This window comes from Phaseolus vulgaris, chromosome 3, assembly GCF_000499845.2.
Source record: "Phaseolus vulgaris cultivar G19833 chromosome 3, P. vulgaris v2.0, whole genome shotgun sequence".
NCBI classification, from domain to species: Eukaryota; Viridiplantae; Streptophyta; class Magnoliopsida; order Fabales; family Fabaceae; genus Phaseolus; species Phaseolus vulgaris.
In genome coordinates, this window is record NC_023757.2 from 35188955 (window position 1) to 35204405 (window position 15451).

Genomic DNA, 15451 nt, shown 5'->3' on the forward strand with positions numbered 1-15451 from the left:
TTATTTTATTAGAATATTAAATTTTATTGTCAAAAAAATGATATCAATGACTATAACAAAATAAATAGATCCGAAACAAACAAAATAATAGAAATAAAAGAAAAAATTTGATAAAAAATTGAAAAGTGACGGATCAACTCGCCAACCCACCCTGTGACAAGGTGGATTACCAATTTCAGCTTGTATAACCTTAGCGGACCAACCTTAGGTGACCCGTTTTTCACTCGTACTAGTAGGTCATAGAAATTTATCCCGTCACATGAATTGATACATTTTTTTTATATAGTTTTGTTATATGAGTCAACTTAGTGCAGATAATGCGATAGGTGCATATATTTAGATATTTAATTTAAGTTAATGCATGTGTTTTTTTTTTGAAGTAAAATCTAAGTACATTTGATATATTTGATATTGATGTTGGTCATTGATTACATGAGGTATAGTATGGGCTAAGAATTTAACATTTTTGTTATGATATATGTATATTATTTTTTAAATTATGATCATAGTGTGTTAGTATATAATATTTTAGCAGTAAAATCTCAATAAAGATAATAGCTGAAATGAGGGGAAAAAATTAATTTCTGTTTTGTTTAATTTCTTTTCTTGTGATGCTTATATTATAATTCTTCACGAGGAAGGAGGGAAATTTATTTTGAAAAGACTTTAATTTGTATATGTTTATTTATTGAGAAATAGTAATGCAACTCTTCGAGGGATATTACAAAACATATCTCATTTTTTTCCAAAAAGAAATATATATTTACATTTTACATTTTACATAATGTATATTAAATTATCAAATTCATTTTTATGTAAATAATTCTAAAATCTCAATAAATAAAAAACCTTTAGAAAAACTTGAGAACCACATATACATTTATATAATTTCAACTTTTTATTTAATTATTATAATTTAAACTATTTATTTAATATAGTAATTAATATTAATTTTCAACAATTATAAAATCATTGTAAAATAAATCTTATTTGTATCTTTTCATTAATAATTTTACAACTTGTTAAACTAGAAGAATAAAAAGAAGATATATACCAAATGAAACCTAACATAAATTAGCCGAAAATCTCAATTCAGAAAAATCATTATGCTAAACAAATAATATATTTATGGTCAATTATAATTAAAATTTTAATAATTTTAATTGCATTCAAATATCTAAGAAAACACTAGAAGAAAATAACAATTTAGTTATCGAATTCAGAAACTGAAAATAAGTGATCACAATTTGGGACTGAAATAGCCACGGAATACCGTCAATGTAAAAAATGCGACCGAAATAGCAAAACATTTTAATGCTAAAATTAGTGAAAATAGACTCTATATTTTTTTTATAAAATACAAAATTTGATAATAGTAGTTACATAAATAATGAGTAGTATGTGATGTGTTATATTAATTTAGAAAGTACAAATAAAATTGAAAGAGAATAATAATAATAATAATTATTATTATTATTATTAAATGGGTAAAATAAAAATTACAAAATGTATGTATCAAAATAATATATTATAGATTATTGATATTTAAAAGAAATAAAAAAAATTGTTATAAAAAACTACATTAAAAATTTAGGTATAGATGTTATATTTTTTAATTTATACCTTTTTATTCTTTTAAATTCTTTATTTTCTTTTCCTTTTTCAACTTAGAAAAAACTTATAAATACATAAATAAATAAATAAATAAAGATGTTAACATTAACCAAATTTAAGTGATTAAAAATTAGGATTTTGTTATAAACAATGTATTAATTGCGATAATATATTCTTAATACAATAAATTAATATTTTATATAATAACTTTAAAAAGATAGTTTTAGAGTAAAAGTGATATAATTAAAATAGTATTTAAATATTTTACTATTAAAATGAAAAGTTCATATAAATATAAAACTAAATTATTCAAGTTTTATTTTAAAATAACTATCCTCTCTTTTAAAAAAAAATATTCTTTTTTCCATGTTTTCTCTTTAAAAAATTCATTTCATTATTTATCAAATTGACGATTAGAGATCATCTTTAACCTTCTGAAAGTAAATAAAATAAAGTTGTCTGATAAGAATTTTAATTAGAGTAAATTCATATTTGTTCATTTCCTTTGAGACAATTTTGAGTTTACCTCTTTATATAGGTAATCGTGCTTTGCATGTGGTGTTTGTGGTTACAATATTATTTTTTGTTAGTTTAGGATTATTGTGATGTGTTTAGATCATTGATCAAAATTTTGTGGTATATATTATGTTATATTTGTGTCATTTAGGAGTCAAAACTCCTTTTTGGTACTTAACCGTTCAATCAGGTAAGGGAGGTTAGACTTAAGTTTCTATAATACTTAGGTTATAAGATCTGATTGTGAAAGTGACTTGATTGTTTTGTTGTAATTTCTTGCAGGGATTGAACCTTTGAGTGAAAAAAATGTGTTTTTAATTGAATGGTGATATGAAATGGCTGGATGTTTGAGGTCAGTAGACTATGTTTAGTGTAGTTTGATGAAAATGAATTAGATATATTGAAGAAATTGTGGTATTATTGATTTGTGTATGATTTTATCATGATCCTTTACTCTTTTATGTGAAATTTTGGTTAGTTTGAAATGTCTAAATTGTGTGTTAGAGTACCTGAGTAGTGGTAAAACTTTTAATAGGAACAAGTGACTCAAGTTGAAAATAATAGTTTGGAAACAAGTAAGAAAATAATATGTAAAACTCTCTTGAGTCACCTAGACCAATCTCATAATTTTGTAGAATATACAAAATTATCAGACTCACTGAGCAAGACATATGCTCGTTGGACGAAATTCGTAAATTTGAAAACTCGAGAGCATTGATAGTTGGGTAAGCCACTCTCACTAGGTGAATATAGTCCTAGTGATTTGGTCGTTGGGTGAGTAATGTTCTCGCAGAGCGAAACTCAAGAAATAAAAAACCTAAGAGCATTGGCCACTGGGTGAGCCACTCTTGCTGGAAGAAATTGGTCCCAATGGTTTGGTTGTTGGTTGAGCCTGACATTCGCTGGCGAATTTGGTCCTAGGACTTCGTCATTGGACGAGCCTGAGACTCGTTGGACGAGAATGTGGGTCTACGCATGTGAATTGTGATTGTGTGATTAAGACATAGTATTTTCAAGAAAGGATATACCATGTTGAAATTGTTTAGGATATACATTGAATTAGAGATTAGTCTAGAAAAAGATATCTTGACTTTAGTGATATAATGGAAACATATAGATGAAAATTATCAGGTAGTGAGAGTCAAAGGAGGTTCATATGACTGAATTTGTGGTTTGAAAAAGATAGTTGGTCTAACAAGTCATGTGGATTTATCCTGTTGTATGAGAAGACTTAGTTCCTATGTTTATGTAGCTATGTGGAGAGAACAATGAAGTAAATGTAATATGACAAGTACATATCTTTGAGTCAAATGTAAAGTATGTATTTCTCGGGAGTAAAGTCAAATGTCTTTGTATGTATGTCAATAGATTTCTAGCATGATATTGAATGTGAGTTATTTGTAGACACTTTATTATTTTAGTGAACGGTACCAGATGTAAGTATGAAAGTTTGAGGTTTGTAACTTGTTTGAATGGAAATTTAAATTCATGTTGATATCTTTTAAAAAAATTTAGCTTACCCGGTTTCTTGTTGTGATTATTTAAAATTTGTGATGATCGTGTGTTATAGAGGAATAAAAAATGTTGCACGGAATAAAACTTCATATTAAGTTGATTGAGTCTTTTTTTTTTCTTTTGATGTTCTATTTTAGCATGTGTATATTTAAAAATCCGATATATTTTTTTTAAAACTATTTGATATATTTTTTTTAAAACTATTTGATGATGTTGTAAATAATATGTACATATTTATTTTTTTATATATATATATGATATACCTTTTTAGATAATATAACTATAGGTGTTATATTTTCTTCATTGATAAGAAAATATCACATTTATTTACATATTTTATATTATAGAAAAATTGACAACTAATAGTGTAATAATATTAAAAATAATTTTAATGATTAAATAAAAGTTAATTTATTTTTTTGTATTTTTTTACAAATTTTAATGAGATTTTGAACAAAATAATTATAGTAATTAACTTTGATTAAAAAAATATTAAATATAAACTAATAGAGACCAAAATAATTAATTATTGATATTTAAAGTAATTTTTATTATTAATAAAAATTTATAAATTAGTTTATAAATTAATATCTAACTATTAATTATCAAGATTTTAGCTATTAACTACTCTATATTATAACATTAGTTTTTTTTAAGAACATAAAATCTTATAACTAATTTAAAAAATATTTTATAAATTTTCATTAATAATAAAAATAATCAATAACTATAGTATTCAATTTAGTTTAATAATTAATTTTTTCTCTTAAAATTAATTTTTATTTATTAATTTTTTTAAGTATCTAAATTAATACTTTAAAGTGATGTAATTGATAAAGTCGTTAAAAGAAAATAAGATAAAAAGTAACAGAATTATTATATCTTTTAAAAGTTTCCGACATTTTATAAAATTGTTAAATAAAAACAAATATAATAGAAACATAAAGCAAATTAATATTTCATATTTAACAAATAATAGACAAATATTTAGAATTGTTCTTTCTAATAATAGACAAAAAAACAATTGCATCCAATTAAATTGGCACATTCAATGCATCAGATTCTGATAATTAATTTTGTGTGTTTCCACCATTAAGATACGAGAAAAAACAACGAAATGGATATTTAAAGATCAAAAGGAATCTTCCCATTTGGAATTTGAAGTCTTATCTCTTCTCTTCTTTTGGATCCATTGCCTTCCCACTCTCTTTCTTCATTATTACTTTTATATTAATAATACTATCTCTTCTCTTCTCTTCCTTCCCAACTTATTCTTATGTTTCTTCATATTATTTATTTTCTCATCCTTCCTACCTATTATTTATGATAATACTCATTCTCCATTTTTTAACATTAATCACGAGACAAAAACATTACCTACAAAACTTTAAAGAAAAAATATTTCTGCTTATTTATCTATTCAGGAATTTAAGATAGGTTTACTTAATTATTATTTTTTTAATTCTTATCATATGAAGAAAAAATAATCTTAAAATCACATTTAAAAGTAAATATATATATATATATAAACAAAATCATTATTTACTATGTTTTTATTTTTTATGGATAAATGAAAAATAATCATACGACCTATTTACTTTTATTTATTTATTTTAAAATCATTTTAAATCCTGATAAATTTAAGTATTTTAATTGAATAATTTTGTTTTGTCTGTCACTTTTTTGAGTTGTCTACACATAAAAATATTAATTAGTAAACAAAATTAAACTTCATTTTAATATTTTATGTATTATATATATATATATATTATATGTATGTATATATATATATATTATATGTATATATAAATGTTATGTAAAATATTGTTTAGACTCAAGTTTGTTGAGATACATCCTTTTGTTTTGGAGTTTTTGAGTTTTGTTACAGTTTTGTTTTTAATAAACATCTTAAATAAAAATATATTTAAATTATTATTAACCTTAACTCACTATATTTTAATCTTACTTAAACAGGTATTATGTTAATTTTGTGGATTCGATACTTAAACTTAAAATTTCATTCTATGACGAGTGAAAAGATATTATAAAATTCTTCTTTCATGTTATTCGTATAGATAAAGTTTTCAGAAACTATTTTATGATATAATTTCTTAATTGTTTTTCCAAAATCTCTATCTAGATTTTTTAACTATCTAAAAGATATTTTAATTAAAATATATATTTTGTTCTGAGAAGATAGTGTGAAACATACGAGAAAGTAGAGAAAAGTGGAGGGAATGTACTGTTTGTTTATAGTATTGTTATGAAAATCAGTGTTATTGTGTTGAAATCCAAGTGCTCCACCACCATAAACACGCCACCGCTAACTCTTGCTCAGTTATTCTCAACTCTAATGGTTAATTAAACAAATGCTTATTACAAACCACTTCATATCAAATAGTCTTACAATAAAGTGAACATAGGGTTACATTAATTGTATATAGAGTAAACATCAAGTTATCTCAATTTTTTAGAGAAATTATGGCTTCAGTCACTTTGCTCAATAATTTTTATTCACATCATATTTTCAAAATCCAACAATTCAGTATTATTGTTATAATTAAGTAAAAATAGGTTTAGTTTTTTTTTTCTATTTTTCATAAGAAAAATATTTGTGTTTAAGGTGCAAGTTTCTTCTTAACATATAATTAAATTTTAATATTGCCATAGTTGAGTATTTTCTTACATGTCACATGTGTATACCAAATTTTAAATAATTTTGACACTATTATAGTAGTCAACGTTTATTCATATTTTATAAAATTACATTATATATTAATATGAAATTATTTAAAGAAGTATCACATATAGCTTTTAACCTTTATAAAATATCTTAATTGGATATTCCAATTTAGTAGTTAGATAGTTATATATATGGCCCAAAGAAGGTGCTATGTCATGGGCCTAATACATCAAAGTTGTTTCTTCCTGCACCCTATTAAAACGCTTCCTGCAAGTCATTAATTTCTAAAAATACTATTTTATCCTTTTTTTAAATATTTCTGGATTATCTTTTCCAAAGTCTTCTGGAACATCCCTTTCCGAAATTCATGAAGTATATTGTGGAAAACAATTTTTGGAAAGAAACACAATATTTGGAAAATAATTTTCAGAAATTATATTCGAAATATTTCCAGAAGATATATAATACGTTCCAGAATGTTTCAAAAAGAATTTTCCAGAATAAGAGAAAATTACATAAGACATTTTAATCATTTTACCTATTTAATGGGTGCATGGAGAACTTTGATGAGATGCAGGAAGAAACACCCCCAAAATAAACTTCACAGAATATGTCCAAAATTGAAACTTGAAATTTACTAATATTAAAAGTAAATAGTCTGATTCTAGTTAATATGACCGGCTTTAACTAGATTTTACTTAAATTGCTTTTACGTAATTGTTCATTTAAATATAATATTATTAGATTTAGATTTGATCATGTATGAGAAAATATTGGGTTAACCTCTTGAGATACAAATTTTATTGTTATGAATAACTAAAAAAATGAAATATGAAATAAAAATGAAAGTATTAGTAGCATCTTGACCACTATTTTTCCTTACTATATTATATTTATAAAAGAAAAATTATAAAGTAGTCCTGAGTTACTTAATTTATAGAGTTATTGCAACACGAGATTAAATATCATTAGCTACTTTATTTTAAATTCAAAAGTTAAATTTGTCTCTTAGAAATTGATGAAGATCATAGAACATGTGGTGGTCTAAGTCTAAGGCAACCTAGTAATTTTTTTACATAAATTCATGGATTTGGAAGATGTTCTCTATATTTACTATTAAGAGAAAGGAATTTTAAGAATAATTCAATTTTGTAAAATGGTAAAAAACTTTTTTTAAATATATTTTAATACCATATTAAGAAAAATAAAATTTTAAGTTAAACTCAATTTTTTTATAAGCAAACTTAACTTAATTATATAAAATCAATTATAAAATAAGATTTACATTCAATTATATATTATTAATTATTTTTATTTTTAGTCGATATATATCTCTAATATTTACTTTTTTCACCAATATGATCTAATGGATCACGTGACCTAAAAAAACCATTGCCAGTAGAATGATAAATCCATAAAAGGATTTTTTTTTTAAATAATTAAAAAAATAGTGAATTTGTAAAATCTTATATTATTAATTATTTTTATCTATAATCGATATTATATCTCTAATATTTACTTTTTTACTTTTTTGCACCAATATGATCTAATGGATCACGTGTCCTAGAAAACCATTGCCAGTAGAATGGTAAATCCATAAAAGGACTTTTTTTTTAAATGATTAAAAAAATAGTGAATTTGTAAAATCTTGTATATTTTATTGATTCTTTTGAAATTAGTGAAAATGAAAACTTTGAATGATGTAGTATAATACATCTGTATTGCTTCATGACATACTGTGTAACAAGCATGTAAACCATACATTAGAAAGCACAATACTGCTTTGCTTTGAAATACAGTATCTCAAAATACATCAAACTAATGAATTGGTCACTCTGCCATTATTCTATACATCGACTTAATTTCACACTCCCTTTAAAATTCTTTTATACAGCTAGTAGTCATCATCATCATCTTCATTTCTTGACCCAAAGAATCTCCTCACAACTGCAGCACCAGCACCAAGAAACATAAACAGAAGAAGAGTGTCAAATCCACCTCCAACGCCTACAGCTACACTGGGACCTGGTGCAAAGAATGAAAATGGAGACCATCCCCAGCCACCATATGGCACACCATAACCATAGCCATAGCCATAACCACCAACAAGTGGAGGTGCCACTCCAGGATTGATATAGATATTGGTCCTGTCAATTGGCATAAATTTCAGAAACAACATTGCCAAATTATGTCAGGTGAAATCTTACATGTTTACATAGTTACATACATATATGAAATTTCCTAACAATGATCCATCCAATAATAAAAGACATTTCTTTTCTTTCAATTTGATCTCTAATGATACTCCAGGTATGAATATCACATAGCAACTTAAATAAAATGGATTCTGCGTACTTTCAGTGCAGCACTGAACTTTTTGGTATTTTTAGGTGGAAGCCTTCAAATAAATTTCTGATAGAATTTTCGGGGTAAAACATAAAGAGGGAAAAAAAATTACTACAGAAATGTTGTCCAATCAAAACATAAGCATTACCAAATCAGATTAAGTCTTGTTCAGATGAAATTTCCGTAAACACTTGTAAAAAAAAAGTAAGATGATAAAATGAATATAAGAATTGGAATTCTCCCAAAAATTAAAATCAGCTTATCACATCAACTTTGAAGAAATTAAATAGGAGAGGTTCTGTAAAAGTATAGTGCAGAAGTTTATTCTATCTTATAAGGAAAGCATAATTCATTTTACCTTTTTTATTTATTTATACTTGCTAAGAATTTTATCCAAGCGTGATATTAATTTGCTACCTCTAATATTTGTACATATACTATGCAAGACAAAAAATGTCCCATTTTGTAGTTCACTAAAAAATGCTTTTTAACCTTAACACCTTTGTGTTGATGACATTTTTCACAAGGCAACAGATCTCAGACATTACTGCTCAAGCAAACCAAAACATGTATTAAGAAGTGGAATCCTAATTCAACTTTATGAGGCTAGTTATATACTTATTTATATAATATGATCTTCATCAACATATATGTGTGCTTGACTATTACTAACGATTTCATCCTTATGGATTTCATCCTTGTTACAATTATAGGAATATGATGAGCCAAAAAGAAAAAGTTGAAAAAATGAGCTAGCACAAGCAAATAAAGTGGATTTATGAGACAGCAATGAAAATAAGCAGTGATGATTTAGTCCATACCTGGAATTGTTGATTCTTGGTGAGGAGCGTGGAGCTGATGATTTGAAGGCCTGGCCACCAATTCTACCACCAGTCTTGGCAGCAGATGCATCCTGAACCGACCCAAGTGTTAATACCCCAGCGGCCACTGCAATCAGTGCTAACTTTGCTAACTTGTTCTCATTCTTCTTCCTGTTAACACAACACACACATTAAAGTGATGAAATTTCAAGCTATGAAATTGATAGTTTGGAAATTGAGTGAAATTCCAAGATGAAATAGGGAGCAGTTGAAGTACCTTGGAGATTGGTGTTGTTGGTGATGTTGGGCAGTGGTTTTGAGTGAAGGGATTGAAACAGTCCTTGCCCTGAAGTTTGGGTTGTGGGTTAATGGAGTGAGAGCGTTGGTGAGAAAGGTGTGGTGTGAGGAGGGTATGGTGATGGACATTTCTGGAATCACAGAACAATTATGTGAATGTTAATATGTGAATATTATTCTGCTTTCGTCTTCTTTGCTCCGACCAACCTTTTTAATCGCTAACCAAACTCACTATATCTTCTCATATTTTACTTTCTCTCTGTTTTGAACCATATGCATCAAAACAATGCCAATCCTTTTCGTGGTTCTCCACTTGCCACGCGATTTAACTATTATTATTATTATTATTATTGAAATTAAGTGCTGCTAGTAAATCAATTCAGATTTTCTTTTTATAGAAAATTATGGATGGACGTTATACTTACATATATTATTTTTAATAATAATATTATTTTATTATGTGAAATATTTATCTATATTGATAAATAACTTTTCTTCGTAAAAAATGACCAGTCATTCTAAGTAATAAATTGAACAAGTTTTTAGTTTACATTATAATAGACGATATAAAATATTTATTAATTCATTTTAATCTATTAGAAAGTTTGATAATATTAATTCATTTGACAAAATTCAACTTAATCCATCAAATAATAATTTCGATTCTTGAAAACTTAAAAAGTTGAAATTAAAAAAAGTTTCTAGAAGTATGATTTCTTTTTTACTTCACGGTCATGAATCTCTTTCACATTTTTTCAATCTCTTTTTCATTCTTAATTCCTTTTGATCTCTTATGTGAATGTGAGGTTTCAAGGATAATACTAAATATGTAACTTTAGTCTCGTTAGTTATAATTCAACATTCCTTTCTTTTTCTTTTTTTGAGTTTAGAGTTTTTTTTTATTTCTTTTTCTTTCTCCTTTTCTTTGTTTATTTTTATCATTTTAAAATATTTTCATTGATTCTCAACTCATGCATGAGACATATATATTTATGGATGATCCAATAACAAGTAAGATTATAAGTCCAACAAACTCTTCATATAATAAATTTTAGATGACTCTTTATAAAATTGAATTAAACTTAAAGTTCAATTCTTAATATTTTTCTAAAAAAAATAATTATTCAATAGATAATAAAAAATAAAATAATTCACGTATATCATTTCTTTAAATAAACTCATAGAAATAAAGAATTGAAAGTTTAGAAATAAAATACTCATAGATGCCAAAATATTCTTTCAAGATCTTAATAATTAAAAAAATAATAAAATTTCATTCAAACAAATTAAAGTAAATAAATAAATAATTATAGCATACTTCATCATAATATATCTCATAGAATAAGATAAAGAAAGTTAAAATTTAGTTACTAGAAACCTCTTTTCACATGTCACGTGGGACTCAAAGCTAAGTCCCTTAAGGAATGTCCATAGAAATTTTAACCATTACACCAGTCAAGTTTTATTGTCATGTTATGATTATTATTATATTTATGAGTATAATTATCAATATTAATATAATTAATAAAATAAAAATTAATAACATTATTCATATATTTAATATCATCATTATTATTAATATTGTTAAATATTTTTAATATTATTAAATATTCTTAATATTCCTAAATATTCTTAATATTATTATAAATTCTTAATATTAATAAATATTCTTAAAATTATTATATTTTCTTAGTATTATTAACTATTATTAAATATTATTAAATATTCTTAATATTCCTAAATATTCTTAATATTATTATAAATTCTTAGTATTAATAAATATTCATAAAATTATTATATTTTCTTAGTATTATTAACTATTATTAAATATTACATATTATTAATATTATTAAATATTGTTAAATATTATTAATATTATTAAATATTATTAATATTATTAATATTATCAATATTATTAAATATTATTAATATTAGTAATATTATTAATATTAATATTATTAATATTATTAATAATGTTAATAGTATTATTAATATTATTATTAATAATATTAATATTATTAATATTAACATTATTAATATTATTAATATTATATTATATATTATTAACACTAGCGGGAACAAAGGCACTGACGTGCCCTGTGTATCCGCATTTTTTATTTATGTCTCTTTAGTATTTGTTTTATTTTTTAAAAACAATTTCTCTTAATAAAATAAAAATGAGAAGTTAAAGAGTATACAATTAAAGAGTAGTGTGTATCTGCATTTTTTATTTCTCTTTTCTTTAGTATTTTTTTTATTTTTTAAAAACAATTTCTCTTAATAACATTAAAATGAGAAGTTAAAGAGTATATTGTTAAAGAGTATGTTAGTAAAATAGTGGAGAGCGGTAATTAAAAGTTACATATGGCAAAGAGAATGAATGAATTTATTTATTTACATGAAAGTGAAAAGGAAAGAGAAAAGAAAGTGAGAAGTATGGTAAAAAAAGAATGTGTTATGTGTAGTGGAGAGAGAAAGTGGGGAGTAGGTACCTATATGAGAGAGAAAGTGGGAAGTAGGATACGTGGTTTATGTGTAGTGGAGAATCATAAAATCCGTTTCTTAAATCAATTTTAAAATTTTACCATTTTAATAAAAGAGAATATCAATTTAAATAAATAAAGGTAACGTAACAAATCTCCACCCTCCCGCTAAAGTGGTACACAAAATATTACAAATATTTTTAATTTTTTATTTAATAGAGAATAATATCTTTAAAATAGAAAAGTAACTAATCACTCTCTCCACTCTCCAGTTAAATAATAACAAATAAAATAAATTTTAAAATTAATTTATTAATTTTTGAAATTATAAAATGTCCAAATAACCAAAATAAATTAATACAATAAATTATTAAGTAAGGATAAAATGAAAAAAAAAAGCAGTTAAGAGGGAAATAAGAAATGACACAATGACCATAATACAATAATAAAATTAAATATTAATATAAGGATAAAATAGAAAAAAAAATTAAGAGCAGTTAAGAGGGGAATCCCCTTTATATATAGGTCTAGATTATTAATATTATGAATATTATTAAATATTATGAATATTATTAAATATTATGAATATTATTAAATATTATGAATATTATTAATATTATGAATATTATTAAATATTGTTAAATATTATTGATATTATTAAATATTATTAATATTATTAATATTATTAAATATTATTAATATTATTAAATATTATTAAATATTATTAATATTATTAAATATTATTAATATTATTAAATATTATTAATATTATTAAATATTATTAATATTATTAAATATTATTAAATATTATTAATATTATTAACTATTATTAAATATTATTAATATTATTAAATATTATTAAACATTATTAATATTATTAAATATTATTAAACATTATTAATATTATTAAATATTATTAATATTATGATTTATGATTTTATAATTCTTCATATTATATTAATATTTTTAATATTATTTATATAATTATTATGATAATAGATGGTAGATAATAGAGATTTGTGGGTGATAGTTCGTAGGTAATAGAGATTTGTGGGTAATAGTTGGTAGGTAATCGCGATCCGTAGGTAAAAGTTGGTAGGTAATAGAGATTCGTAGGTAAAAGTTGGTTGGTAATAAGATCCGTGGGTAATAGTTTGTAGGTAATGCTGAATTTACCTACGGATTCAAAATCTGTGAGTAATGTTCGTAGGTAATGTTATATCCGTAAGTAATGTTGAATTTACCTACAAACTCAGATCCGTGGGTAAAAATCCATAGAGAATACGGATTTTTTTTGTAGTGTCACTTATAAGGGTGTTTAAAAAAAACTGATAACATTATTAGGAAAGTAAAAAATATATCTCACATAAATAAAGGACACAGACATATATCAAAAGGTCAAGTATATCTAAATGATAAGACTCTAACGAGATCTAATACAGTCTAAAGACACTAAATTATCCTTAAGTTGAAGTTTTGAGTATATTACTACCAACTAACATTTATATTATTTTTCCCAAATACACAAATTTTATGCACACTTAGAATGTTGCATATAAAATAGAACATAATAGTCTTAGCTTTTAATTGTTAGAGGTTAAATAAATTGCAAGTAACAATGATTAACTTCTAATTATGAACGGCTACAAATTAACTTCTAATTATTAAATATAATTGAATAATTTAACATATGAAAATAATAATACTTTTAAATTATTTAATTAAAAATATTAATTACCCAATTAAAAACTTAAAACATATATTACATTATTAAATAGACTTGTAATATATATAAATATTAAAGATATAAAAAAATAAAAAAAAGTAACAAAAGAATAAAAAAGTATGCTAACCGGTTAGCTTGTTAAGAACAATGATGTTCGGACACTCCTCTTAAATGGCGTGTCCGTGTCGAACACAGGTATCGAACACCGACTCTAGTACGACATGTATCGGTGAAGTGTGAAATTCAAAAAATATTTGTTAGATTTCTAACAATTCTACTACATATCTAACATAATTTTAAAAAGGAGAAATACATTAATTTTCTAAAAACTCAAACTTATTGTATAAGTTTTTATTATGATTTTAAAAATAAGAAACAAATCATTTTGAACCAGCCATGAAAAATATTTTTCTGCTAAAAAAACTGAAACATACTTAGTTTACATAAATTTTTATTGTCAATTTATATAATTCATAACTATATGATATATAGATTCGTATCCCAGTATCTTATTTTTAAAATATTATACATATTTTTGTCTTCGTATCGTATGAGTGTCTGTGCTAAAAATAGAGAAGGAATATTATTGTTTATCCCATTCCGTATTTGGCACAAATTAACCTATTTAACCATCTCTAGCTAGTATCATTTCTATAATAATTATTCAGTAATTATTATATTATATTACTATATTCTAAAGCTACATCTGACATGCTTATACTATCATCTAGTTTTTGCATTAGTATATAAAATTGCTTATTTCTGCAGTATATGTATTATTATACAATTTCACAATATTTATACTGATAACTTTATTTTTCCTACAATAGCTGAGTTACATTCATTAATTATCATATTTTTATGATAAACTTTAATCTATATACGTTCTTTTCCACAAGTGTCTTTATACAAATATAATCCTATTCAAAACATTATTAGATATTAAGCATAATTTTAGGAGTGATTAGAAATCTGAATTATGACGTTGTGAAATATTAGTTCTTTCTATTAGACTTCCTAACCAAAATAAAGTAAATTTGTGTTACGATTTTATAATACATGTAGGCTTATTGTATTGGCTAATATTTACTACTATATTTTATTCTAAATATAGTGAATAATGAATGAGCCACATCTTTTTCCTCATTTAATAAGTATTTTGACAAGCCTATTGATAACTATTTTAGAGTAAGAGAGTAAGTGCATTATCTGAAATAATAAATTTATGACGAATATCGAAATTTATAAAGATAGTTAAATTTTTAAGTATAATATTTATTAAATAAAAAGTAATATATAAAAGTTTGTTGTGTAGGATGAATTACAAAAATGTAAATAAAGAAAAATAAAAATTTGTGTGATTCAATTGGGAAAATTGGGATTGAGGTTTCATCATTCTTATTCTTTTGTATTTTGAAAATCATATAATATTCTATTTTTTATTGATATT

General features: G+C 23.7%; 1 protein-coding gene across 1 annotated transcript; it reads right to left on the reverse strand.

Annotated features, from left to right (window-relative positions):
* Nucleotides 1-8062: 8062 nt before the first annotated feature.
* Nucleotides 8063-10159, reverse strand: LOC137807316 (FLUCTUATING-LIGHT-ACCLIMATION protein 1, chloroplastic). The gene is made up of 3 exons (XM_068607912.1): nucleotides 9773-10159; nucleotides 9496-9666; nucleotides 8063-8475 (listed from the first exon to the last, which is right to left on the reverse strand). Exons 1-3 carry the CDS (start codon nucleotides 9919-9921, stop codon nucleotides 8223-8225), a joined length of 573 nt encoding a protein of 190 aa, XP_068464013.1. The 5' UTR covers nucleotides 9922-10159; the 3' UTR covers nucleotides 8063-8222.
* Between the last annotated feature and the right edge of the window lie 5292 nt (nucleotides 10160-15451).

Excerpts from the sequence above, each read along its gene's own strand:
- LOC137807316 (XM_068607912.1), bottom strand. The coding sequence starts at position 9,921 with ATGTCCATCACCATACCCTCCTCACACCACACCTTTCTCACCAACGCT. Across the intron at positions 9,667-9,772 it reads CAACAACACCAATCTCCAAG|GAAGAAGAATGAGAACAAGT; the intron begins GTACTTCAACTG and ends TTGTGTTAACAG. Across the intron at positions 8,476-9,495 it reads CCAAGAATCAACAATTCCAG|GACCAATATCTATATCAATC; the intron begins GTATGGACTAAA and ends GCCAATTGACAG.